This window comes from Aphelocoma coerulescens, chromosome 2 (genome assembly GCF_041296385.1).
Source record: "Aphelocoma coerulescens isolate FSJ_1873_10779 chromosome 2, UR_Acoe_1.0, whole genome shotgun sequence".
Classification (NCBI taxonomy): Eukaryota; Metazoa; Chordata; class Aves; order Passeriformes; family Corvidae; genus Aphelocoma; species Aphelocoma coerulescens.
In genome coordinates this window covers 50177093-50204340 of record NC_091015.1, presented here as the reverse complement: position 1 = coordinate 50204340, position 27248 = coordinate 50177093, and the positions used below count along the sequence as shown (strand labels likewise).

The following is a 27248-nucleotide window of genomic DNA, read 5'->3' as shown; positions in this document are numbered from 1 at the left end:
CTGCTTTTGGCTTGGGTGTAGAGTGAAAACAATTGCAGAAAAGTCAGTTGCTTGCCAGGAAGGATTTTTGGCTTCTGATGTGTGACCTGGAAACTCATAGGAATTTTGTTTTATTGTAGACTGCTACAATCTTTTCAGAGTCACTGTTTTTAGTGTAGTCATCCATTTTGAGCTGTCTCTGTTTTTTTTCCTGCATGCACAACTTACCTTTCGACTGAGCTGGAGTGGCTCAGATCTGTGCAATGGCTTGTCTTCCTCTTTTTTTTTCCTTTTGTGAGTCTCTCACTTGCAAATGATATCAGCTGTCATTTACTGACTTTCAGAAAACTAACCGTGAGGATCAGCATCAAGGTTAATCCTGGTCTCTGTGGAGCCTCCCTAGCAGCAATGTTTGATTGACGCCCTGTTTTTCCTTCATGGGGAGATATGCTAGCTATTCAAATCTTGCTTAGTCCTACTGCATTGCCATTGCGTGGTCCTGATTTTTCTGTGCTGTTCCTGTGTGAATTATTCTTGCTATTTTTCATTTAAATGGCTTGTGTAAGGCTTTCCTATTAATGCTCTAAGTGCAAATAAATCATCAAGAAAACTTGGAATATCAGCAAAATAATGAAGGTGGGCTGACCCAAAAAAATGGTGCTTGACAAAGATATAACTATAACTGAACACAAAAGACTACATTTTGAATTTGTTTCTATAAATTTTAGAATTTCTATGTATTCTTACCCTTTAACTCATTATAAATTAAATCCAGCATGAGTTTTTCTTTTTTAACTTTAGATTCATATTGACTTAAACAACCTTATTTCACTAGGTCTATCTCCTTACCACTTCTAATACTAGTGCTTGTTTTCTGAAATTTCCACATTATCCTAAAAATTATCCACAGCTTCAGTGAGCTGTTTTTAATCTTAGGTATAAGCCATCCAGGCCTATAGACCTAAAAATTTCTCTTTGGCAGACCTTTAACCTCCCAATAGCTGCTGATGGCTTGCAAAGCTCATCAGTTTTGTGGCAGGAATTCCTCCCAGGAGAAAAAGCAATCTTAGCGAGCACTTCTGCCTTGCCTGCATTTTTAATGATTTAACCATGGGTAGGGCTTCAGTCATCCCTAATGAACATACTAAACTGTTTCTTCTTTCCTTAGTCCTGTCAATCAAAGGTTTCTTTTCCTTCTGATAAATTTTCTTCATGTCACATTTGTATTGATTGCTATCTGATCTGCTTCCCTCTTTCAACTTGTTAAATATTGCTTTGCTATCTTCCCTTTGCCAATAAATCGGGATGGGCTTTTAGATAAAGCTGTCTTCTTTCTTGATTGAAAGATTGCAGCTTTTGGCCATCTAATCTCTTCTTAAAGAGCTTTAAGCCTTCATCTATCTTTTCCACCTGAAGTTTTTTAGAAATTAAGTCTTTTAAAAACAGTCTTTGTGATTGTGACCATCATTTTCCTTAGGCTTCAGTGAGTATAGTCAGGTTGTGATGAGTTCACAGGGGGACTGCTGATTTATACACCAGTGAGTAATTTCTTTGGGCCACAGTATGGTTTAAAATGAAGATGTATCATACTGGGTCTGCACCACCCCTCTGGTGAGTTGGGACACGATGTGCAAAACTGATTTTTGTATGAATTAGAGTCTGTGGACGTGCTGGGTCAGTGTGTGGTAACAGGGTGTGGGGAAGGAAGGTAAAACACAGCCAGTGCTGGGTATCCATACGTCTTGGCTGCTTGAACAATGCCTCAGTTTAATTAATATGTTGTAAATTTCTACAGATGTCCCATCCCTGGAAAGATTCAGGGTCAGGCTGGATGGGGCTTTGTACAACTTGATGTAGTTGAAGGAGTCCCTGCTCGTTGCAGGGTTGCTGGACTAGATGACCTTGAAAGGTCAATCCAAACTATTCTATGTAGCATTTGTGCTTGTGAATTGGGTTGTTTTTCACAATCAACAGTAGCTGTGAGACAGTTGTGTTGACCTGGAGGACTCACTGCCAAAGCATCCACAGTGCTCTGCTGGAAGTGGTTAGGGATGGTGGTTAGGACCTGGCTGGAGGACCTGCCCTGGATGCCCCGCGCTGGATCCCAAGGATGGGAACTGTGCTGTGTCTGTAGCTGTGCCAAGGCTCAGGGCTCGGGTCCAGCCGGCTGAAGAGCTACACGTGCACTTGGGGGTCACCTCTGGAGCACGGCTTTTCCAAGAGGATTTTAAGCCGCCGGTAGTAGTAGAGCCAGGTGACCATCGGGGGGCACCAGAACGACAGTAATGTGTTGGAACTGCTAATTAGTGCTCAGGCTGTTAATGTATCTTTGGTGCAGTCACGGAAAATAACCCTGTGTTTGGAGGGGGCAAGAAATTTCTTCCAGTTCTTAAATCAACATAATTTCCTCATTAATACTGCAAGCTCTGTTTTGAAGGTATGAGCTGTTAAAGAATAAACTATAGCAAGCATGAGTTATCTCCCACTTTCCTAGCAACACTAGCTTATCCTTTTTTTTTTTTTTTCCTTCAATCCTTTGTATAAAATTATGTATTTATTTGCATGGTTTAAACTAAAAAAGTTACCTTTAATAAGATATATTGAATAAGTATCATTGAGAGATAGGTATCTAATAAAATATGAAACTTGTAAGTATTTTACAGTTCTTTCCAGGCATTTGAGTGTCCTATATGGAGTCCGAACACAGTCGTATTTGAGGAGGTAGTATACATTTTTAACAGTAGTTGATTGCTGTTGTTTGTTTGCTTTTTCCCTGACAGTTCAGCTGGTGGTCTGAATTTCAGATGTGAAGGGATACCTATAGACATTATTTCTGGCTTGTTGCTGTATGAGGTTATCAGCATGGGTAGATATTGTATAACAGTGACTACAGGCTACTGGTACATCATGGTATTGAAACATCTTTGACTACTCCTTCACCTGGCCTCATAAGAAAACAGGGGGGAAAGAAGCATTTTTTCCCTTAAAAAGAAGGCTGTTCTGCTGTCTACAGGCAAAGGCCATAGATAATTGTCTCCTGAAACTCCTGCTAATCTTTGATGAAAATTCAAAGAATTAATATTTAATATTGAAGCTATGAAGCTTTTTTAGTGAAGACATACTTTCTGTTTCGTTTTGGTCTTTTTAAGTAAGTTCCTGAGGGTGAAGACACTGAGTTTCTGTGGATGGAGACACAGTATGGTTTCTGAAAAGCAAGTCTGTTATCCCGGAACTGGCCTTGGTTGACTAGTGCTGTTGAAAAGCGTAGTCCAATTTGTCCTGAGTCATCTGCAATGGTCAAAACCTAAAGCTGCCAGGGACTTCCACCCCAGTGGTACTCAGGCTCTTCCTCTGTCCAGTTATCCAACTGATTTACCAGCCTTGAAGTCCCCATTGCATGGATAAATGCTGTAGCACAATCAGAATGTGGGCTTTAGTTATAACAATACACACAATTAATTTTTGTAAGTGAAGAATTTTGCAAATAGTATTTCTGACTATCTTGAAAAAAAATCAGAAAGCAATGAAATGAATGTAACATCTAGACACCTGGAAGAGACTTGATGAAAATACTCCTTGCTTGAAACCATGTTGCTCTTTCTCACTAAGTAACTTGGACTGAAAAAGACACTATTTCGCCATGCAGGTCTTGCTTTCTTTATACCCTTAGACCATCATAGTCACAGACTACTAGAAAACAGTATTTTCATGAAACATCTGACTTTCATCAGGAAGCTAGGGGCATCTGGAAATTCCTGCTTTTTCAAGTTCTCTAAGCCTATTTAAGGTCTCCTAGAAATGATGAAAATAGCTGTAATCCTACTGCTGTTTATGTCAGTCACCCCTTAAAGCCGTGCAGTTCTTTACTTCATGCACTAGATGGTGATCAAAAGCAGCCCAAGTTGTGTGCTCCCTTCTGCTACCCAAAGTCACAGCTGACAGTGGAAAATGAAAGCACAAGACTGACAGTTTTCCCTACCAAGCTTTTAAACTCGTCTTGCTGTCCATAAATGATTAATCACTTTAGTACAATCATCTTAGAGATTAAGGTGGAGGTGCTGCTAAATTCATATATCCTGATGTAACTGTGATTTTTTAAAATCAGTTGTTTGATAAAAGCATAGGAAGTGCTTCTGTCTGTTCGATTGTAGAACATTCATCAAATATTCCATAACTTCAAGCTGGGGTTAGTGTTGTTTCCACAATACAGGAATTTAAATATACCAGTTCTTGAAATAATTGCTATGGACTGAAACTTAAGTCTCTGAATGTACAGATTGATTACCTTTGGTTAATGCAAGATGGTAATGAAAAAGGGGGGGACATTACTCTGAAAACATGATTACAGTTTATTATAGGATTAAAAACAAACCAAGGAGAAACCATTTCTGTACTGCCCACCCTGAATTACGAAACCTGCTCTAGCCCCACACTTTGAGATTACTACTGGCGTCAAAGGGAAAGATTGCAAGATGTGTTTTGGATCCTGTAACTGGAAAAAATGCATTCTGCTGATGAGAATCAGTCAAAAATATTCTTTTACTAAAAAAGCCAAGGTATAATGTTCAGGAATGGAGGCTGATAGGTGGACCTAGAGAGATCCAGGACGAGGGAAAGTCTAGTACAGTACTGTGCAGAGTGACTGTAGGTAGAAAATATCAATGGTGCAGTGTTTAGACAGAAAGGAAATGTACAACACACAGGATTGTAAGATGATGTTGTACACCACACTGGACTGTACTATAGCTATTATAGGCCAAATAAATATAGTTCAAATAAACAGCTAAATGAAGGAGACTGTCACATGAACAGTAAATGTTAATAGCAGGGAACAGTTATGTTTTGTCCTCTGTATAAATCTGTAACGAAGAAGCAGCCTGTCTTGTGACCCTAAGGGCTCAGAACCACTCATATACGTATATCCTTTCCCTGGCAAGGTCAAAAGCTGGTGGAAACGACCCTCATTCTGCACCAGTGTGGGAGGAGGTGCCAGAGGTGATGGCTATGGCAAAAGATGCAGCGTGGTGGAGTTACCTCCATGTATGGAAAGATGGATGCGATCTGATGGTGCATGGAGCAATGGCATGGCTTAAATTAAGCTTAAACTGAACATCTGGGTTGTCTTTTTTTTTTTTTCCTGAGCAGAACACAGGCACTCAATGCAGAGGCTTTATCCCAGAAGCTGGATAAAGAGATCCCCCTTGGATTTAACCTTGGCGTAAATATTTGTAGCTCTTTGTGACTTCTGTGAGGCAGGCAGTGAAGGCACAGATCATCACTGGTTAGGAAGCTGGCTAGCAGTGAATAAGTATCTGCTCACAGGCTATTGTAGGGTTAAAAGAGCAAAAGGAAATTCGATGCAGCTACAACGTGTTTTACACTGGTGATCTGTGTAGCAACAAGGAAATGCGTGGAAAAGCAAAATTCCAGACAACTGAGTTGATGATATGATTCATACACTGAGTTTTTAACTCAGCACTCATCCCAGTTATAATAAGAATCATCTGAGGGAAGTAAAATAACTACAGTTTGAAGCTTGTAGGAGGGCAATAGCCTATAGCTATGCTAGATGTGAGAGTCATTTGCTCTGCAGCCTGTTGGAGAGCTGTGCCATGTACAAGATGGAGCTTTTCCTTTGGCTTGTTTTTTGTGTTCCTGTTTTTTGGAGGAGTCCGCTGCAATCTTGACTTTCATCCTAATTTGGTCCTACACAGCTGCATGTATTACATATGTAACATATGCGTGCAAGTAATCTGTGCTTACAGGAAAAAATTGATCTTTGCATGTACACATGGCCAGCTTGGCAGCAGTGCACCAAAGGAATTGGTATGTGCTAAATTTATAAAAACTGGCTCCAAACATAGAAGGGAAATAGCGTCAAGAGAGCTGAGGCACACCCTTAGGATGGCTTTAGCACGTATTCTCACAACTGTTCTTGGTTAAAGATGGCTCTTGCTCAAACAGCCTCAGAAATGCAAGCATCATTCTGTGCATTTTAATTTTTGATCATAGAGAACTTAACATATGATAGAATAATGAGGTAAAAACGTATGTGGATTTAATCCTAGTCTGAAGTTCCATTTCAAGTTCATGCCAGATGAAGCTCTACCCCAAACAGAGTTTCCCAATGATCAGTGTGCATTTGTGGGACCAATGGGATGCTCCTGGGATAAAATGCAAATGATTTCTTATACATAGAAAATTATTCAAAGCACAGGTCCCAACCATTTCAGTGAATATCACAGAATCATAGAATGGTTTGGGTTGGGTTATCAAGCACAGAAAAGACTTCAGAGCACTGGCAATTCAGCACAGTGTCAGAAGGTGGCTGCCATTGGGACCCAGCAACATTCATCCTGTTCCAGCCCAATAGGTGTGAGACCACGGTGGTTCCCTGCCCTCAAGTACACACATTCCAAGAGGTGCACATGTGCATGTGCACACACACACACAATACATTATATACACACAGCTGGCTGCAGAGATCAGCACAGAGAGCAGTGTCTTTACTGGCACCCCCATGAACACATCTAAATTCATGTCATACAGACATGGACACTACAAATAACCATGTTCTCTTCAGCTGGTAAGGACTGAAGTCTTGAAACATACACATATTCCTGTCTCTCTAGTAGCTGGGCTCAGAAATTGAGTCTATCCAGTTGCTGACACCTTGGTTGCAGGTATTCAGACCTCCTGTCCTGCTAGCTGGCTTGTCCATCTTGGAGTTTATTAATGTTCACATACCCACACAGAAGAAAGAAATAGGATTTAATAAGAATGAAGTATAGTGTGCAGTGATTAGGTGCAGAGTTCATCTAGGTAAGGATACTGACCATCTGTCTGTCTGTATCTGCCTTGCTTATCTTATTTTCCCTCTCTTTTTATGCACAAAATCAATTAGGGTGGAAAAGACCTCTGAGATAGAGTCCAACCTTTCACTGACCACCACCTTGCCAACTAGATCATGCAACTAAGTATCACATCCAGTCATTCCTTAAACACCTCCAGGGATGGTGACTCCACCGCCTCCCTGGTCAATCCATTCCAATGTTTAACAACCCTTTCTGTGAAGTAATTCCTCCTGAAGTCCAGCCTGAACCTCCCCTGGTGCAGCTTGAGGCCATTTCCTCTTGTGTTGTCAGTGGCTACCTGGGAGAAGAGGCTGACCTCCACCAGGCTAGCCCCTCCTTTCAGGTAGTTGTGGAGAGTGAGTAGGTTCTCTCTGAGCCTCCTTTTCTCCAGACTAAACAACCCTAGCTCTTTCAGCTGCTCCTCATGGAATTTACCCTCCAGACCGTTCCCCAGCTTTGCTGCCCTTCTCTGGATTCTCTCCAGAACCCCAATGTCTTTCCTGTAGCAAGGGGTCCAGAACTGGGCACAGGACTTGATGTGTGGCCTCACCACTGCTGAGCACAGGGGGACAATCACTGCCCTGGTCCTGCTGGCCACACTATTTCTGATAGAAGCCAGGATACCATTGGCCTTCTTGGCCACTTGGGCACAGCTGGCACACGTTCAGCTGCTGTCAACCAGCACTCCCAGGTCCTTTACTTTTCAGCCACTTTGTCTCAAACCTGTAATGCTGCATGGGGTTTTCCTTAACTTCTCCCATCCTCCTGATCTCTCTCTGTTCACACCTTTAGTTCTTCACCTAAGCATCGCATATTATGCTTTCTACAGGCACAGTCTTCCCTTTGCATCCCATAGGATCCCCTCACCTAGCATTCCTGTGACAGTTTTTCATTTATTTCTCTTTGTGTGTTGCATGCCAGGGGCAATTATCCTCTTCTGATAGTCAGAGGAGTAATTAATGTGATGTTCTCCATTTTAACTGATCAGGTTATTAGTGTTCCTTTGCGGGCTTTTGTTTCTTAGACTTCATAGTGTGTTATGTTATAGTCATGGAGGAGCACTTGGTTCCCCTTGAGTCTGCTTGTACTCTAGATATCCTCCCTCTCTCCTGTGTCCAGTGTGGCTTTTGGGGCAATCCACCAGATAGAAAAAGCAGAGGAACACGGGTTTTAGATAGCTTTGATTCAAGACAGACTGTCTGCATGGACTTCGTCTTTGCTTTAGCCAGCTAAAACTTAGGCAGAGGTCTTCCACTGAAGCCCATGGAGGAGGAGAGAAGCTTTTCCAAATTGAGCCCATCTATCTTAAGGCCTGTCGTACTCTAGAATGAGATGAATCAGTCTCTAGAGGTGCCTCTTCTTCTCCCTTAATTAAAGGCAAAACCTAGATGGCTAGCATAGGTTAGATGTCTAACCTTTAGACTGCCAAAATGATGGGAATGGAACCTTACTTTCCCCATTTTATCCTCAGTGCTGGAGGCTGTGTCTCTAGGTAACACATAGTAAAGTTCAATGTACATAACACTTCCTATCAAGCTGTTGCTCCCCTGATGTGCAGGGCTCTTACAAAAATAACCAACTACAGCCTGTAAGCAGTGCTAGGTCCTGAAGGAAAAATACTGTCAAAGATCAATCTAAGTCAATGTACAGAGATGGACCTTGGGAAATGGTAGCCTGTGTTAGTGATGTGTGGGGTATAAAGAAGATGGAGTGACCAGGCTTTGATTTTCTGTGGTCCCTCAGTAAGCCTTCACCAAGAGTGAAGCTCACACCAGTCAGCAGCCTTGGGTGTGTGCTGTGAGTTCATGGAGTGCTAACCACTGGAGGAGCTGGCATCTGCACTGACAGCAGGACACTCTGCATTGCATCCTGCTGCTGCAGTTCAGCTGAGGTTCCTCCAGGAAGGAAAGCTCTTTGACCCAAATGGGATGAATCTGTCTGCATTCTGCGAGAGTATTTGCAAGGCCAATTTGCACTAAAAATACCCTGTCGTGCTCACTAATGTACCAGAGTGGCATCTAGCTTTGGCATAAAGTTGTGATTAAGATCTCAGTCATTATTTCCTTTTTGTGTGACTCAGTTCCTTTCAGAGATTAAGGTGGAGATAATAGTATTTTTTCTTATCTAAGAAGTACATTGAAATGTGAGGACGGAAAGCACTGTAAAACTCCAAAATAGAAGGAATTTTTCACTTATACTCAGGAGTATGGCTCTTTTTCCTTTTGTCTTTTTCTTTTCCTCAACAGCAGCTACTTACTGATTTGTGACTCTCCTTACTTGCATAGTGTATGACAAGTAGATGGATGTGGCTTTAAGAGCATCAGGTTTTTAAGACAAATGAAAAAGTTTAGAAAATGGTGTAGTTCAAACAAAGCTTTAGATTCCTTAGCTGGGCTGGTCCTGGCAGAAGAATGTAAGAAAGGTCTACAGCAGCATGAAGAAAAACCTAACGAAATGCACAACAATATAGTCATGGTAGAGAAAAATAAATATTTCTATCCCCATGTATTTACTTGTATTGAATATTATATGATTTAATTATCAAAGCACACTAATAACGACCCATGCAATACTAATGACTATTGGCAACAAGGCTCATGAGGACACGCAGTCTGATTAGCTTTAATGGGATGGATTTAATAATATATTGGATTAACAACTGTGAGAGCAAAGTATAAAGACTTATTGTTCTCTGAATAAATATTGACCTCTTGCTCTCAGGTCAATAAATCTTAAGCTTGTGTCCACTTAAATTAGTATCTACTTACTACGTTAGCACTCTTCTGTTTCCTATCACCAACTTCAGTAGGAAGAGAGATGAGCTGCACTTCCCTCCCACTGCATCAAACACTTCTTTCAGGAACTGAAAGTAAACATTGAATTTGTAGATAGAGGAGAAAAAGGTCTGGGCCCTAAATTGTCCTTTCTTCACATAAAACTGCCCTTTCTTGCTGTTGCTTGATAAGAAATTTCAGAAATGTTCAGAAAAAATCAATTACTATTAATGCCACAGAAAATGTGTATAGCTTGCATCATCTGCTCAATTAAGCAGTCTTTATATTTGTGTGATGTTGTGAGTGGTGTCAGAAATTTTTGCGGGTATGAGTGGGAGGAAATCCTGCTCTTTCATGTGTAGTGAGATACAAAGTTCTTCATAGGATTTCATTTTGTGCTTCAGATATTTAAGTACAGATTCCTTTCTAGCTGTAAGAATTTCAAGAGGAATGAGATGGAATATATTTCTTTTTCATGCCTACAAGGGAGGGATTTCTTGTTACTCTCCAAAGGGGTCAGTATGGCCAGAAATATCTACAAGTCCAAAAAAATTTTTATAACTGAGAAGTGTTCCTCTAAAAGCAATAGAAAATCCTTGAGACTGATATCCATTCAGCAGATATTTAGACCTTACTTTCAAAATTAATAGATAATTTAACAATAGATAATTTAATAGGTGATATTTATTAGGAAACATGGGTTAGTCTAACTCTACCACAGGTGAATTTAGATGTAAAACTCCCTGTGACTTCAGTGGCAGAGTTCTGTAGGTGAATGTTAATTAATGTAGAGAATCTTTTCCAGACACACTGACCAATCAGAGATTTTATAATCTTTTGTAGGAGAATTATTTGTATTTCTTGAGTTCTACAGAGCTTTTTCAATAAAGGAAGTGAAATTTAGCAGACTTTAATGGATGAGTTTTATATAGCAGATCATAACTGCTTTCAAGGATCAAAAGATTGTTCTCATTCTCTCTCCTTGTCTGTAAGGATTTCTATGCTGGTGCAGAACCCTGACCAAAATATGCAAACACTTTACCCTGCTTTTATTTTCCTCCTGATTGTGTGTGATTTATAGATAGTTGTGGCACTAAGGGAAATTGTGGCACTTACCATAGTCCCCAGGGAATTCCTGGTCAGACTGATGAAAGAATAAGGTCTTCAGAGAAGTTTGGTGTACAGGATTAGAAGATTTCATCTGCACCTCTGAATACTGAGCCGTATCTATGACTCTTAGGGTTTAGGCCCAAGGTTAGCAGATTTTTATTTCGTGTATTCCTTTGAGGTTACAAATCCTTGGAAAATGGATTCTAAATTTTGTGCCCAGTCTGTTGCTCCCCCTTCAACTGACCTTAAATTATCTAGGGATTGAGTGCAGTCTAGTTCTACTTACCTAAGACTGTTATCAATCATCATTACCTGTATTTTGGCTCTTTAGTTTGCAAATACTCGTAGGTGCAAATCGTAATTTTCCTTTCATTTTTCACCCTTTCAGACTGCTATAAAATTGCACATTTTGACACCCTAGAGATTCTGCTTTGTTCTTTCAGTTTCCTGGCTGTCCATGCATTAATCACAGAGGTTTGTAACATATGCTGGATTTCAGCTGGGGATAAAAAAAAAAAGATAAAACAGTTCACTGGGAATGAGGAGAGGAGCAAGGCTGAGCTGGAGTGAACGTTGTCTGGGGAAAAGATGTACATGGGAAAAGTGTTGTGTTGACTTTGATAGGGTTCAGTGGCCTTTATTTCATACCCATATCAAGCTTTACAAAAAAAGAGTCTCAGGTAGGAAAATAATTTTGATAACTGACAATTATTTGTCTTGTATTTCACTGTGTGGAGGGACAAATGGGCTCATTTACTTTGTTAAATTGCATGGTCAAATTAGACAACAGCCTTACTTTTGTGTTAGCATTTTGGGTCATGGGAAACACCATCCCCTCATGCTCCCCAAGATATTGTATGCAGTCTCTGAGAAAGTCAGTATGATGACATTAGGGAGAAAAAATCAAGGCACGAAAGTTATCTAGTTTTGTTGAAATGCCCATTTTTCTTTAGATCTGGTTAAAGAATATGCATTGCTGCTCAGTAATTCTTACTGTAATGGGAATACAGAAGGTGCTGATATCTTATACCAGAAGCTGAATTGTGCAAATAGTAAATAAGATCTTAACAGCTGGGAATCATTCCAACTTTCTGAAGTGACATTCCTTTTTCTACACTAGAAGCATGTCAAGTATTTGAACTTGTGTCACCAAGTAATGCAACTGTCTCCTGTTGTAAAGTGTTCCTCCCAGCCCCAGACACTCAGATTGCACTGTGGTTTCTTTATTCCCTCAGTGCTGTAGAGTGGAATCTCAGCCCCATGCGTAGAAATGAAAAAGGATAGGTTTTTTTGTTACTCTTGCTTTCAAGATGACATGCTACCCTTTCGTCCTGGATGGAGAAGGGGAGCTTTGGCAGGGTTGAAAGACTGGAAGTCTTAGTCACTAAAATGAGAATTCAATAAAATGGTGCACAGAAGAACCTTGTGTATGCTGTGAAAGCTTTTAAAATAATTGCTTTTATAAAACCTAGAATTGTAAGTTTCATAAAAGTAGTTGAGAGTAGTGCTCAACTCTCTTAAAGGTCAGAACTCTGGAATCATAGTGTTGTGTGCAAGCCTCTGGTGTTTCCTTGATCCCTGCACTTTCTACATGGCTTGTTAATAAGACCTTGGTAAAGCAACACAGAAATAACAGAAAAATAATAAGAATTCCATGTGAATTGTCTTGAGAAGCCACATATGCTCAGGCAGAATCAGACATGGGACAGTGCACCTGCAAAGCTGTTTTGTTCACCAATGTACTTTTTAGCTGTAAGTAAAACCACACACAAACTTGTTCAAGTGCTGATTCTGTTCTGGGGGCTGTCTGTCCTGGCTCCTCCTTTTCAGAGGCCAATACCATTAGTGTGAAAGCCTCTGTCTGAAGGCTATTTTCTCTTGCATAAGTGACCAGCCTAAAGAAGTCATTTAAGACAATCAAAATCTGAAGCTAGCCCACCATCTCCTACTATTCAGGTAATTTCCAGTGATTTGTGGGGTTGGTTAATGTGTCTTCTGGCAAAAAAGCAGTGGATGGGAAGATGATGTGCAATATATAGAAGTGTGGACATACTGTGCAGCCCTGATTGTGACTTGAAGATGCACAGAGAATGTTGGTTCTGGGACAAAAATACAGCAGCATCTTTACTTGTTTGATATGTTAGTTGCCCCGAAGAATGTGGAAGTGGTTACTGCTATTTTGACAAATGCCCTTATTTCTGCTTTTGTTGCCTGGTGTGGCACAAGGGGAACACTGGCGCAATAGTGTAAGGCAATAATTTATTAGTGGTTTAGGGATGTGCGCCCAGAACAAATTCTAGACAAAAGAAAAACATGTTTGGGTTTTACAGAGAGCCTTGGCTACAGGAACAAAGCTGTGATTGGGTGTGCAAATATTTGGTATTTCGATTGTCATAGTTGGTGTGACAGCTGACAAATGGTCTGAGTTTGTTTTTAATTATCACCAAGAGGGGAAAATCCTGTTTTAAAGCCAGCAACTGATGTTGCAGCAAGAGGCAAGGAAAGATATTTAGCAGTGGGGAATATACTTTCTTTGTGTTAAAATACGATGAAAGCACTATTACTTCCAAATATTTATAGTATTTAGCTAGTTTTGTGATTACAGCCAACCAAGGAAAGTGTTTTGTTCATTTGTGTTGCATGCAATGAAGGATATTAAAGTGTCAGCTACTGTTCTTATTTGATACTGACTGCTATAATTGATATCAAGCTTATCTTCCGCAGCCACACTGGGAAATGCAGCAGACATGTGGTGGCAGGTGTTTGTGAGACCTACTTAACAGAGAACTTATTAAATACATGTATCATACCTTGTGGATGCTCTGTACACTTGTATCAGGGCTGATTGCAATAGATAGAATCATACAATCATGAAATCATTTAGGTTGGAAAAGACCTTTTAGGTCATTGAGTCCAACCATTAGCCCAGCACTGCCAAGTCCATCACTAAACTATGTCCTTAAGTACCACATCTACACGGCTTTTAGATACACTCAGGGATAGTGATTGAACCACTTCTCTGGGCAGACTCCTCCAGTGTTTGACAACTCTTTCAGTGAAGAAATTTTCCCAAATATCCCATCTAAACCTCCTCTGGTGCAACTTGAGGCCATTTTCTCTTGTCCTATTGCTTGTTATTTGGGAGAAGAGACCAACTGTCACCAATGTATGATGTATGAACACATAAAGACTTCACTGTTCTGAAGGGTTGTATAGGAAAAAAGAAACATATTACCCAAAAGAGATGTAGTAATTTGTCCAAACATCCTCTGGCAGAGTTTGGGACCAGTCCTATTTGTCGAGTCTGTATCCAGTACTTTGAACCACTTTTCTGTCATTTAAGCAAGATAAGAAACCATATTGTGAAGAACCCCTGAAATTAATAGTCCATTATGTAAAAATTTAGGATTGTGTCCAAATACTTCATGAATCGGGGTTTTATTGACTTTTTTTTTTGTGATAATTGCTGTACAATAGTTGTTTTCTTATGAATATGCATGAATTCGAACTGGTCATTTCTAGTAGGAAGAATAACTTGCAGACTTTGAACAGCCAATAGTTGCCTTTCAAGTAAAAATCATGACCTCCAAATGAAAGTTTCCCCCTTCTGGGGGAGACAAAATAGATTTTTGTGGTCAGATGAGAGGGACTGTTCTGTATAAACTTGTCTTCCATTGCAAGGAACAATCGAGACAAGAACACAAAATGTGTTTCTCATATCTGTGAAATCGTGAGAATGTGATCTTTCCATTTTGTCAAAAGGGCAGCTTTTTTGTCTTTTAGCTACGAATCTTCAGCCAGCTTCTCATGTGGTATTCTGTACCTTGGAAAATTTAATCAAGGCTGTATTTGAGAAATACTTTGAGCTGCTAATATGCTCCTGTTCGTCCAGTGCTGTCTAGCCTGCTTTTATGGATCCCTAGAAAGGTTATTGATTTACTGCGAATGTGGCTTTCTATAGTAAGAGCTGAAGGCTGTTTGCAAACTGCCACCTGAAGCAGAGGCTTAAGCAGGAAATTTAGATAATTACATTCTGCTTCCATTGAAGTCCATGGCAATTTGGAAATTAGTATCAGGAGAAACAGAGTGGGGTCCTGTGACTTGGAGCTGCTGCTGCCAGCAGCTGGAATAACTCTTCAGCTTTATGTTGCAGAGATGCTCAGCCACCTGGGAGCCGTTCAGAAGATTTGGAAAAATGTTTCTGCTAGCAGTTGCCAGTATTAACACTAGTTTTTGTAGGCATTCTGTCTTTGTAGTTCTTTCAGGGTTAGCACATTTAGACTCATCCATACTACTCAAAGCTGTTCACACGAGATGTCCAGACAGGTTTTGCCAGCAGAATGGGCAGTCCCCTGAGTTTTCTCATACTTTCTTTTCTGAGGGACAAAAGTTCTACAGATGTTTTATTTAAGCAGTGTCAGCACTTTTGATCCCACATACTTATGGTTGTACAAATAGTGATTTTTTTTTTTTTTTTACTTGGACATTGAATTGAGAAACTGGAAGCAATTCTTGGTTTTAGTTGACCAGAAAGTTTTTTTTCAGGCAAGCTAAATGAAACATTTGCATAGTTTCAATTTCCTCAGTCCTTTTCTACTGGCTTTAATAAAAATGGCTCAATTTCCAATTGAATTTAAGTTTTAATTGAAAACAATGTTTTGAAACAAATACTCAAAATATGTTTGTTTCCAAACTTTAGAAGAAGTTTAGTCTTTTCTGGTTTCTTTATTTTTCTGGCTGATGATACCTTAGGCTATTTGTCAAATTCACTTTTTTCCCCCCCCTGAAGCAATATATTTTCATGAACTGATTGCTTAGCAGAATATTTTTACCCAACATTGTTAGCAATTTTGCAACTCACTCCTTTTGCCTTAGTGTTTAAATAAAAACATAACAGAATGTTGCTTTTAAAGCTTATAGCCTCTAGCTTACAGTTTGGAAAAAATGTTGTGATATGTAACATCAGGTATGACTAGAGAAATCCAGCTGGAGTCTGTGAGAACGAGGGCAGTACAGGTGGCATCCAGGTAACAGAAGTACAGTGTCAGGGGCAGGGAATATCATTTGTGATGGTGTCGCGGGTTGGGTTTGTAACCGGGCGGAAACACCAATTTAGTGTAGTGGTTTGGTCTAAAATACTCATTACTGTTTATCTTCTGTGAGATAAGAATTAGGAGAAATGCAAAGCAGGCACCAACTTGAATGAATATAAAGAAGTTTATTAACAGACCTAAAAGAAGAAAAGAAGAAAAAAAAATTATACCACCTTTAGAACTCTCCTCCTCCCCCCACCTTCCTCCCGTCTCCCACTGACAATGTAAAGACAACCCTTAAGATGTTCAGTCTGTTTACCACTTCCATAATAACCTTGTTCAGTCCATTTAGAAAGAGAAGTCTCTTTTTGCTCGTGCTATGAAAACATTATCACAATGAGACAGCCACCCACTTCCAAATATTGTTCAGTCCATTTAGGAAGAGGAGTCTCTCTGCTCGCAATGTGAGTCCCTTCCCCCGACTTGCAGCTTTTCCCGCAACTGCTTTCGAGGGTCCACTCTTGAAAGTTTTCTGGGGTACAATTTTAAGGTTGAGCTGTTCAGAAACAAAAAAAACAGAGGCCCTTCTCCTTCCCTGGGAGCAAAGGGTCATCTTCATCTTTAAGACTATCTCTGGAAGCATCTCTAGGAATTGAGGTTTTTCTCCTTTCCTCTTTGGAGCAAAAGTCCTCATGTGGTTCATCTGGTTCATCTCTCTCTGTCCAAACTTCTCATGAAATTACAGCTGCGGCAGCATCTGCCTATCTCAGCGCAGGTGCTTCTGCTTATGAGTTGAACACTCCACCCCCCATATCTTCACGAAATTACAACAGGATACTCTGATATATCATAGCTTCACAACAGACTTTCAGCTTTAAGCATCTCCTCTCTCTCTTCCCTCAGGTTTTCAGCTCTTCACAGCAATAAAAGGGTTAATCTCACCTCGGCCTTACAGCTGGAATGTGGCTTATCGCTGTTGGTCCCCTGACCTCTGCCGGACAGCGGTGCCGCTTTGCTGAATCTCGGCCGCAGTGGAGGGGGGGTTCTGAGCCGCTCCGGCCGCCCACGGCAAGGCAGTGGGGGGGGTTCCATGGCTCCAGGCTGGCCGTGGCCCGGCCCGGCCTGGCCCAAGCAGGGCCTGGCCGGGCCCACTGGCCCCTGCACGGGGCCTGCAGCCACCTGTCCCAGCGCCGGAAACGAGAGAGAGCTTGGGGGGGAGTTTGTCTATTCTTAAGTGTGGATCACAGAGGCGGTCACAACTTTAAGTGGCTTAAAGAATTGTCCATATTCAAACTGGCCAGCTGATAGGTTCTATCAGGTCCCAGAGGAAGCTGTAAGCACCCCTTAGCAAGGATATCCCTTCCGGGACTATGCTTGCTAACCTATGACAGATGGGACAGTTTGAAAATACTGAATTAGGTCTAAAATGAGATCACTTACAGATTAAAAGAGGGTATTAGAGAAAGAAATTATTAATCAAGGTTGACACGGTCTTCCATTATCAGCAAACTATTGTGCAGTTGTCCAGCCTGAGCTTTCTTGCACTTTCAGCATATCTGTTAATTGCAATTGTCAGAGACAACATTAGCACAGAAAAGTAAGGGGCTAATTAAAACCAGTAGGTGCTGATTTATTTATTTCAGCAAAAAAGAGCAAGATAGCATATTTGTTGGGAAATTCTACTTCTCTTTAGAACAACTTATTTGGCTATCCATACCCAGCAGCACCAGTGCAGCTGGGGCTGGGGGCTCAGTGCATTTACCTCATATAAACAAAGGAGCCAGATTACTCTGTTCTATTCCTTCACATCACAAGGTATCTGCTATTTTGGAGTAAGTGCACGACTTGAACTACAAACTGGTGATAGTGGGGTATGTATTTTGTATGTGAGTCAGTGAGATTATGTGATTTGAAAAAGTCAAGTGCTTGGTTATCTTATTGAGACTTTTCTTTTTTGTTTTGTTATTAGAATAAAATTTACAAAGCAATTCTTCCCACAAACGTCCATACTGTTCACCAATAGGCAGCTAACAGTGGATGAATTCCAAAGCACAGTACTGTGCCATGACTAATGGAGTGAGAACATTACCTGTTTAACAGAGCTGCTTTGGAGGTTTCCCTTTGTGCAAGAAAACCATGTGCTAGAAGGCTGTTCTTGGCCTAAGAACAAGGCTTGCATAGCTTGACTAAAGTGAGAATGGATTTGGAGGCTTTGCTATTTGAAAGAAGAAGAAATTGTCTCAAATAGGGGTTTCATCAAGTCCTCTGAAAAGTTTTTTACTGTCCAAACTTAGGAACTAGCTCTTGGAGACACTAGGTATTGGATTCTCCTGCTGACAATATGCTCAATCCTTTTTTGAGTCATTCTGTAATGCTGGTTGCTGAAGTGTGTTATGCTGTTACAACCTGAGCCTGATGGAAATTCTCAAAGTGTTGGAGAAATTTGGATTAAGTGTCATTGGTGAGTCAATTAGTAGGACACAGTGGTTTAAAGGTATTGGTGTTGCCCCGTGGTATGACTGTGCAGAATTACTTTTCTCAAGGATACCTGAGATATGGAAAAGGAGATATGTTGCTCTTCTGATCCCCCTGGTGCACTAGATACTTCAGCTGTAGTGGCTGAGCTGGTCCCAGATACTCATCATACTGCTCTGTGTGTATATGTGCTGGGAAGGAGCACTGGCATCTTCCATGTAAATATATATGAGGATTGGCTGTGGTCTGGACTCTCGATAGAAACAGCTTAAAGTTTAGGGCTAAAACTTTCTGTTTGTAGTGTGGCTAAGTGCTGGCTGAGAGTGGGAAAAGAGGTTACCCTGTTACTCGGGTAGGTAGAGAAGGAGCTAAACTACTCTGCAATTTTTGGTCTATTTTAAAAGGCTCTGCTATTAATAGTAAGGGAAGTATGAGCTGTTACAGCTGCTGTGTAGCTCTGCACAGGCAGACTGTGATGAATCCATCAATCCTTAGGAAGAATTGCCTGGGGTGTGGCTGCACAGTGCAGTGTGGGAAGCTCTGCTGTAGAATGGCCTTGCACACATGGCACCTCCTCCCTGCATTCCTAGGTGGAAGAAGGACCTGTCTGATAGCTCCTATGCTGCTGTAGTGAGCATTTGAAACAATAATCGCCAGGGTGGATTAGCAGGGGAGGCTAGCAGTGGGAAGGAAGAGGTGAAGGGAGCAAAGGAGAAAAGAGAGCTTCAAGTTTAGGATATATTACACTTAAAATTTTGAGACTGCTCCACGGATGGGCCACACAAAGAATTAGATTTACAATTTGAACTAAGTTCTGGAGGAAAATAATTGGACTGCTGAAGCAATCTCACTCTCACTAAATTGCTTTCCGAGGAGCCTATCCTGAATGGGGTTGTGCAGCTCTTTCTGATATTTGAGCATCCTCAGATCTCATGGACTTTGGTTGGAATTAAACTCATTGAACTCCTTGCTAGGCAATTAGTTTCTTATAGGTCTAATTTTTCTGCTGCAAAGTGGTAGCTGCCTTTCCCTTCTGTTAGCAGTCATACCCTGTGCCACTCAAGTCCAAGCTTCAGCATGCAGGTATCATTTAATGGTTCTTTTGTGAGACATGTAGTTAAGCATTTGAACATAGATTCTGTTCCTTACTGTTTTCTGTGGATAGGATCCCTGACAGTTTTGTTACACTGACTGCACCACTTTAGCAAAAAGAACATGCAAAATACTTGATGGAAAGTCTTTCCAAAATGAATCCTGTCAAAAGCTTAGAAACCAGTTTTGTGTTTTGTTTTGTTTCTTTATGTGGGAAGTGATGAACAGAAGGGATGAACACACTTCAAATTAAGAGGACAGCTTCATTATCATGGAGGATGAATGAGATAATAAATGAGATCATTAAAGTGAAGTTTTTCTACCTTTCCTTTCCACCAGCAAAGACCTACTGAAATACAGTATATTTACAGTCCTCAGATTACTGAAGCTGTAAATGCTTTTGCTTTCATGGCCTCCATTTGTGCTACTGCACATTTTGGGATGATGGATTATGGAGCGCCAGGTGTTGGGATGAAGAGAATCGATAGTGTGATACAAAAGATGAAATAACTCTGATGGAACATCAATAAAGGCTAAAAGTTGCCATAGGGATTTGAATCTTAAAGAAGACCCTGAAAAAGTGTATTAAGAAGAATTTGCTTCTCCCCTTGCACTTGTAGTGTCTTTATTCCATGAGCAGAAGTCACCTGGGGGCCCTGTCAAGTACAGAAGTAGAGGAAATTTTTATTTTCTGTATGTACATGGTGCCCAGCACGACAGTTCTGGGACACGATGTCATAGTGTCAAGGTAATTTCAGGACACAGCTGGCGTGGGTGCAGTTTGGAATGTTTGGTCCGAAGCGGAGAGGATTTGATTTGATAAGAAATATATTAAATTAAATTTGTTTTTCATTTGCGTGCTATTCCCACAAGCAAACTAGATTAATGCATTTAGAAGTGGCTACTTGTAGTTCACGTCCATGCTGTTGGGATGTTGTTCTGAGGAAATGGCAGCTGCTCCACTGCTGCTGCAACCTGTTCTCGGGGCACTAAAGAAACACAGTAAAGCTAGGCTGTTAGTGTTGAGAACCTTATCTGTTTCTATCCAAGCTAAAAAGACTACTGAAATATGCCATGTAAAAATAAAGCTATTAAGGTAAGGTTGGTGTCATAATTTTTCTTTTGCAAATCAGGCAGTAGTATGTGGCACAAAGCTTTAGAGCTGAAATAAATTAATGCAGAAACCAAGGTTAGGTCACATACCTATTTTCTTAGTTCAAAGTCAAACCATCACAAAGAAAAGAGAAGGATCACGCTGTTCTGAAATACCTTGGTGTTATTACTAATATATTAAAATGTGAGACCTTTTAAAAAATACTCCTGTCAAAATACTTTATTCTGCCTTCCAAGGAATAGTCCAGCAATGCATTTAAGCTTATGACCTATTTCATGCATGACAACGCAGAACTACTCACATGCTTTAAGCTGTGCACAGGATTAATTGGCCAAAGTTAACAGCCCTGCTGGGATGAGATCAACTGCCAATCTCACTCCTGGGTTTTTTCTGCAGTAAGACAGCTATGAGATTTCATCCCATGCAACACAAGACTGGTGTAGCCAAAGGCTACTCATGCCTTAAATCTAAGAGATTAAATACTAAACTCCAGGATCAGGCCTTGTCCTTTAACATTGCATCACAGTGACTTTTTTGGCAACTTGAGTTTCACAGGGGTTCAAAGCAGAATGTCCTCTAGGGGCAGATGCTTTGCAGATGTGGTGGAGAAGGGTCATCAAGGGCAAGAAGTCATGCTTAGCCTAGTTATCACATGGAGACAAACCCGGCTTTTAACCAGCTGCAGCTGATGTTCTTCCTGAGTTCAAACCTTTGATCTAAATCAGGAAGACTAGGGACATTAACCCAGCCTTTCCCATGTCACAGATGAATGCCTCAATCACCAGGGTTTACATCTTGCTCCAATTCTTTTTAGGAACTACAGAACCCAAGGGTCGCAGTGCTTTAAACCTGCAGGTATGAGCTTGGCTTTCCTTGGGGCAGGCAGTGGGGAAGACAGACAAGGGGTGCAAAACTCAGACAGTTCAGAAAAACTTTTTAAGTAACAAAATATACTTCCTGCCCAAAGATGCTGTATTTCTGAGTGTGACATTAACCTTTTTTTTGTGTCTACTTTCAGGTTGCTCCTGTAATTAAGGAGAGGATGATGAAGAAAGGCAGCATGATGCTTGGGTACCAGCCTCACCGGGGCAAAGTCAACTTCTTCCGCCAGGTGGTTATCAGCCCACAAGTCAGCCGAGAGGACATGGACTTCCTGCTGGATGAAATTGAACTTCTTGCTAAGGACTTGTAGCTGTAGTTCCACAGCATCAGGTGCTGCTCACGGTGATATTTATGGAGAGAGAGTGGCAGCAGCATTCTGGTGCTATTTTGTGAAAGGTAGTAAAAAGCTTGACATATAATTTGGAAACTGTCATTTTACAGGTTGGTGTTGAGAACTTTGCAGGTAGAACACCCCTTCACAGGAAAGTATTTGCTGATGGGGGCTGGGGGGCAGGATGCTGCTTCCAGCACCATTGCTGCCATTCTGGGAAGTGTTTTCTCAAGAAGGGAGTGCTTTTGAAAGTGGTGTCTATGTCCCAGGAAGGGCAGCTATTTACTGTGTGCCTGTGCACCGTGTAGCTCAAACTGGTCACTTACGCATGCAGGCAAAATTCCTCTGAATTTGCTATTAGGAGTGGATTTGTCAGTGAGCCTTAATATGCTAGTTAATTCTCTTATCTGCTCTGTCAATATTTTAGTTTGGTTGGTAATTAACATGATAAGACTGGAAATTGTGAACTTATGTGACATGAATTCCTCAAAGCCCCTAACTAGGTGGATTGCCCAGGTTTTCTGCTGTGAGCACAGGCAGACAGTAGCATGAGGCTCAGTGCAGTCACCACACCGGGAGGTTTGCAGGAAGCTCCTGCACAAAGCCCTGAGTAACCAATATCAACCCTGCTGGGAGCAGGTTGAACCAGATGACCTTTTAAGGTCCCTTCCAGCCCACAGGATATTGTGGTTCTATGAAACAGTGATTGGGTCCAGTCAGTGTTTGCCAGTGTTGCCCACCCACCACCCCTCTAGGAGAGTGGAAAATATTGGAATAACATTTAGAACTACTTACCTCTTTGTTAACAGGAGTTACCTATAATTTCTAAAATGCTGTTCACCTTCATCTATTTCTAAAGTGTAAAGATTTATTTAGAAGTTTTAGATGCACTTTAAAATTTTAACAGAGGAAAAAAATATATATTTACCTAGAAGAGACGTATTTTTTATGCATGGTGACTTTATATTAATAATCTAGCAAATTGCTTATTTGTTATTGTTTGTTTGTATTGTCCTACAGATTTGAGATGACTCATTATGTTATCAGTGTATAATTTGTAATTTTACTCTGAAATTACAATAGTGGTGATCAGAAAAGGTCTTCCTGTGATTTTAGGATATGAACAATTTGAATATTTTTGGTCAATCTTAAGTTACAAAATTAAGTTCTGCACTTTGTGTTAAGAATTAGACTATACTTTTCATCTGTTTTTTATTCTATAAAAATGATCCATTTTGTAAAGATAGAAAATTATTTATTGTGATGACGTTGTTGCAGCAAACTAATGGAAATAGCCATGTCTTTCACCTTGTAATCAACATCTACTCAGCTTTAATGTTTTGCTGTTTGTTCTTTATTCTGTTGAGGTAGCACTGACCGGTATGAACCTTTCTGCTATAATGTTTTCTGTCCTCCTGAAAGCTATTTTTAAACACAATGCTTCCTTGTTTTAATTTCCTACATTGCATTAGGATCCAACATTGAGAGAAATTCCTACTTCCAATCTCCAGGATGATAGTGTGGAAAGCTTAACAAGGTAATGATAACCAAGGAGGTCACACTGTCAGAGCAGTAGTTAAGAGCAAGGGTCACCTGCAGCCCTTGACAGATGCCTTTACCAGTGTCCTGGAAGTGGATATAGTTGTGCTATCATAGTGATCCACTGGACTTCAAGCAAAACCCATGTTGATAGTAATATGAAAATGAGTATCACAATGTGGCCCCTGGATTTTGCCCTTTAATACCTACAAATCACTCCATCATTTATTGCCTAGTGCTTCTGGCTATACCAGCTATCCTGATCTTGGAAAGCCTGTAACTAAGTTCAGGGCCCATAAGATTTATTTTGCCTCCTGGTCACTCTGGGTGGGGTGCAGAGTGCACAAGGAATGCTGCATGGAGGGGATGACTTTGCTGTTGCTTCTTGAGTTAGACAGGACTGTTAGCTCTTCTCCTTCTCTTTTTTTGACCTTGAAGGGAAAGACAGAATACAGTGTCAGGATGTTTTGTTTATGGTCCAGGTTATTGGTGAGTACTTGATCTTTGATTCATGGAAAAGCTATGACACCTTTCAGCAGCTAAGAATTTGGTCCATGGTGTTTTATGACACCACCACTATCATAAAAGTGTTACTGTCTTGTTTCTCTTCACGTTCTTAGTGCATTTCTCTGCTTCCAGACACTGTGACACTTGTGGCACGTGTCAGACAGGAGTAACACAGTTCCTTTCTGTAGCAGTAGTGGCTATAGTATTTTAAACTGAGAGCAAACTGGAACTTTTTTCATATTTGCAGAAAATAACTCTCTGATCAACATGTGCACTGATTTCTTCAAAGCTATAGGTTAACCTTCCAGTGTGATGTGAATATCTTACCCAATCTCCATATATTTTCCAATGTTTCTGACCCCTTACCATGTCCCAGGTGCACAATACAATGGCTTCATTTTAGGACTAATGTAATTTTCTCATAGTTGCTCATGTATGAGTAGTATGTACAAAATGTCTATTTTGTAGCTGGTGATTTTAATAAAAAGTGAAATAAATGACATCCTTATAAATATAGGCTGTGCTTGTCAGTTGTCAATCTAAAACTGCATATACAAGTATAGAAGGTACCTCTAAGCACTCCAGATAGATAGCACTTCAGCTTTAACATGTGAAACCTAGTTTAACCCTGCTTCAGGATGTGGTTTATCTGCGTGCTGTGCCCATATCACCTTTAATAAGCATTTTGGGTGAAAACATGTCACAATTTATCTTACTTGTGCTTTCAAATGCAAAAGCTAAATTGTCTGAGCAGAAAGGCATTTAATTTTTATTGGTTTTTTGCTATTCTAGCTAGCTGGGATTGGCCTGTGAGCTCCCTCTCCTAGTTACTGGAAATCTCCATCTCTCAGGATGCTAAATCAAGTTCTGGAAATAGTGAGGTGCATAAATCAGTGTAGAAGCTGATTCATTTGTTGCCTGTAATTTCTTGTGTCTACCTCTAATGAATTTTTCAATAGAAAAGGAAAGAAATATTTAGACAGAAGGGATATGGAGGCAGATTTTGCTCTTAGTTGAGTGGCTGTGTCTTGTGAAAACTTTGGGCATTTTGAGATGGGTCCATGTGCAAAAGCACTCACATAAATCATTGTGCCTAGAGCCAGCCGTCCCTGTCTCAGGACTTCTATCACGATTTTCTGTGATAAATGAACACTAATCATCAGGGTCTGGTTACATATGATTTCAGTGCTTCTAATTCCCACTGATTTAATGGGAAACCCTTGCTGGATTGGACCCTGAGTCTTATCACTGGGATCTCTCATTTCAACACCACTCTAGCACTCTGTACATCTCAGTTTATCTGCTTGAGGTGCATGTCTAGCGATGCAGATTTAACTTTATTTTTGTGAGGCTGAATTGAAAGGTATTTTCATTTGTATCCTTCAATGATGCATTAAGATGCTTTTCAAATATCATTTGACCTGTCCTTAAAGGACAAGAAATGTCCTTTAAGAGAAGCCTAGTAGAACTTGTAGAGTTGCATTCCTGTAATATTAGATAAGAGTATGTAAAAAACCTGTTATGTGCTTCAGGCTTCCTCAGGCACACAGACCACAGCACTAATTCATGCTCAAATAATTTTTATTTTTAAATCTCCAGGTATCATGATAGGGCTTACAAAACTGATATGAAATGTTGAAGGCAGAGGAGAATTATTCAGAATTACTATGTGTTGAGTTTGCTCTCTTCTATTAGGTCATACATGAGCCCTGTGACAAGCCAAAAATAAGCTAAAAGTGACATTTAAGTCCCATATTTTCAACAGTGCCAAATCTGCCCAGCCTCTCTTTCCTGTTGGCTACTTCCATGGTTTTTCAGTGGCTGAGTGATGTATGGAAAATCAGATGTTGCAGGTAAGGCCCACTCATGCCTGTTCTCCTTTCTGGGGTGTAACTGGTAAGTGCTGGTAATTATTTGAGCTTATGAGCACTGTGTCTACTGCAGTAACTGTTAAATATTGCTACTGTTAAATCCCAAAATAATGCAATTGCACACGTTAATTTTGTCTTAATTGCTCACGCTAATTGCAGGTTAGATGCAATCAGAGCTGCACTGCCTGGCAAATACACTGTGTACGCCACAAGAAACTCTGGTGGAGGGGTTTTCTTTCTTTAAATTGAATCTAGTCTCCCACAATTACATGTTTTTGCTCCAGATGTACAGTTAGATGTTATTACTCTAATTCTGTAACTGCACAATGATCAACCAAAAAATTGCTTTGAGAAACGAAACAAAACAAGGAAATTTGCTCTGCAAGAGGAACAAAAAAGAGAATGTCAAAGGTTTCAAGGCAAACCCACAGAAGAAAACAATGGTTGTTTTACTATCGTTATGGTGAACAATTAACCTCTGCTAAGCCTGAATTGCTGTGTGCTGCACGAGTGGAACAGGGAAGCTGTTCCAGTCACGGAGTCATCAAAAAACTTGCACATGCCCTGGCACTGCAGCAATCTGCCCCAGCTTGCCATGGCCCATCCACTATCCTAGAGAAGCCCTTCCAGAGGGCTGGACACTTTGTAGTACATTAAAAATTTTTGTATGTATCAGGGTAAAGTTTGTTTTAAAGTGGTGTCAGTAAGAAAAGTGACACTGAAGGGGTAATTTTTAAAAAGCCCAACAGAGAGGACCACTTTTAGCCTTGGTAGGTAATGTACAACTAAAGAACAATTGATCACATTTTTAAAATTCATTAAAGAAAACTAGTAAAATCTTTATTTTATCAAGGGTGAAGGCTAATAATAGAAATTGAAAGATATAGACTCTTAATATGCCATCAAACGCAATTGTTCTGTTTTGATGACATAATTTCTTTCTTGCCACTTGTACAAAGCTATTTAAAAATGGAAAGTATGGTGAAAGCACTTGCCATGAAATAGCACAGGCCCACGGGAAGTAACGTTTTTCTTTAGGACTGTGCACAACACAGTTCTTCCAAGAAGCTCTCACCCAGCTTGTCATTCTGGGAAGCGACTCCTTAAATCTGTCAGGCACTGACACTGGCAGCTTTATCTATCCTTTCTTTTCATGCCAGGTGATATGGATTTTTATTCTTTCTCTGTTTCTGTACCCTCTCTTATGCCTGTAAAACTTTTTTCAGAGGGATATTTTCAGTATTTGGAGCTATAGGAAAAATGTCAGAGTAGCATAAGGGGTAAGATTGAAAGTTGAAGCAAACATAGTGCTCAGGTTATCTTGATGTGATGTTTTGCCTTCCTTTTTCCAGTAATGGATTTGTCCAGGTGCTCAGATGATGAGCAGTCACTGCTTCTGCCAGAACTATTGTAACATCAAAATCAAGACTTCACATGGGAGACCAGTTTGGCCTTGGGCAACTGAGTAACAAAAAGAGTGGGAGAGAGAAATTGTCCTCTTTTACAGATGAATGATACACAAGGAACTTAAAAATTCTATTTCTGTGGAAACTTGTACCATAGCTTTAGAAAAATTGTGGAAGGAGTCACTAACAGGAGACAGCAGTGAGTGAAAAATGGGACATACCCTGATACAGGCTTAGCAGAGGGACATGCTACTAGACTAGCCAGAGAGTTTATGGGAATA

General features: G+C 40.4%; 1 protein-coding gene across 1 annotated transcript in view; it reads left to right on the top strand.

The window, feature by feature from the left end:
* GADL1 (glutamate decarboxylase like 1) overlaps positions 1 to 24150 on the top strand; it is an 83944-nt gene extending 59794 nt beyond the window's left edge. The window contains exon 16 of the mRNA XM_069004782.1: positions 21450 to 24150. Within this exon, the coding sequence (XP_068860883.1) occupies positions 21450 to 21623 (174 nt within the window). The 3' untranslated portion in view covers positions 21624 to 24150. The remainder of the gene's footprint in view (positions 1 to 21449) is intronic.
* The last annotated feature ends 3098 nt before the right edge of the window (positions 24151 to 27248 follow it).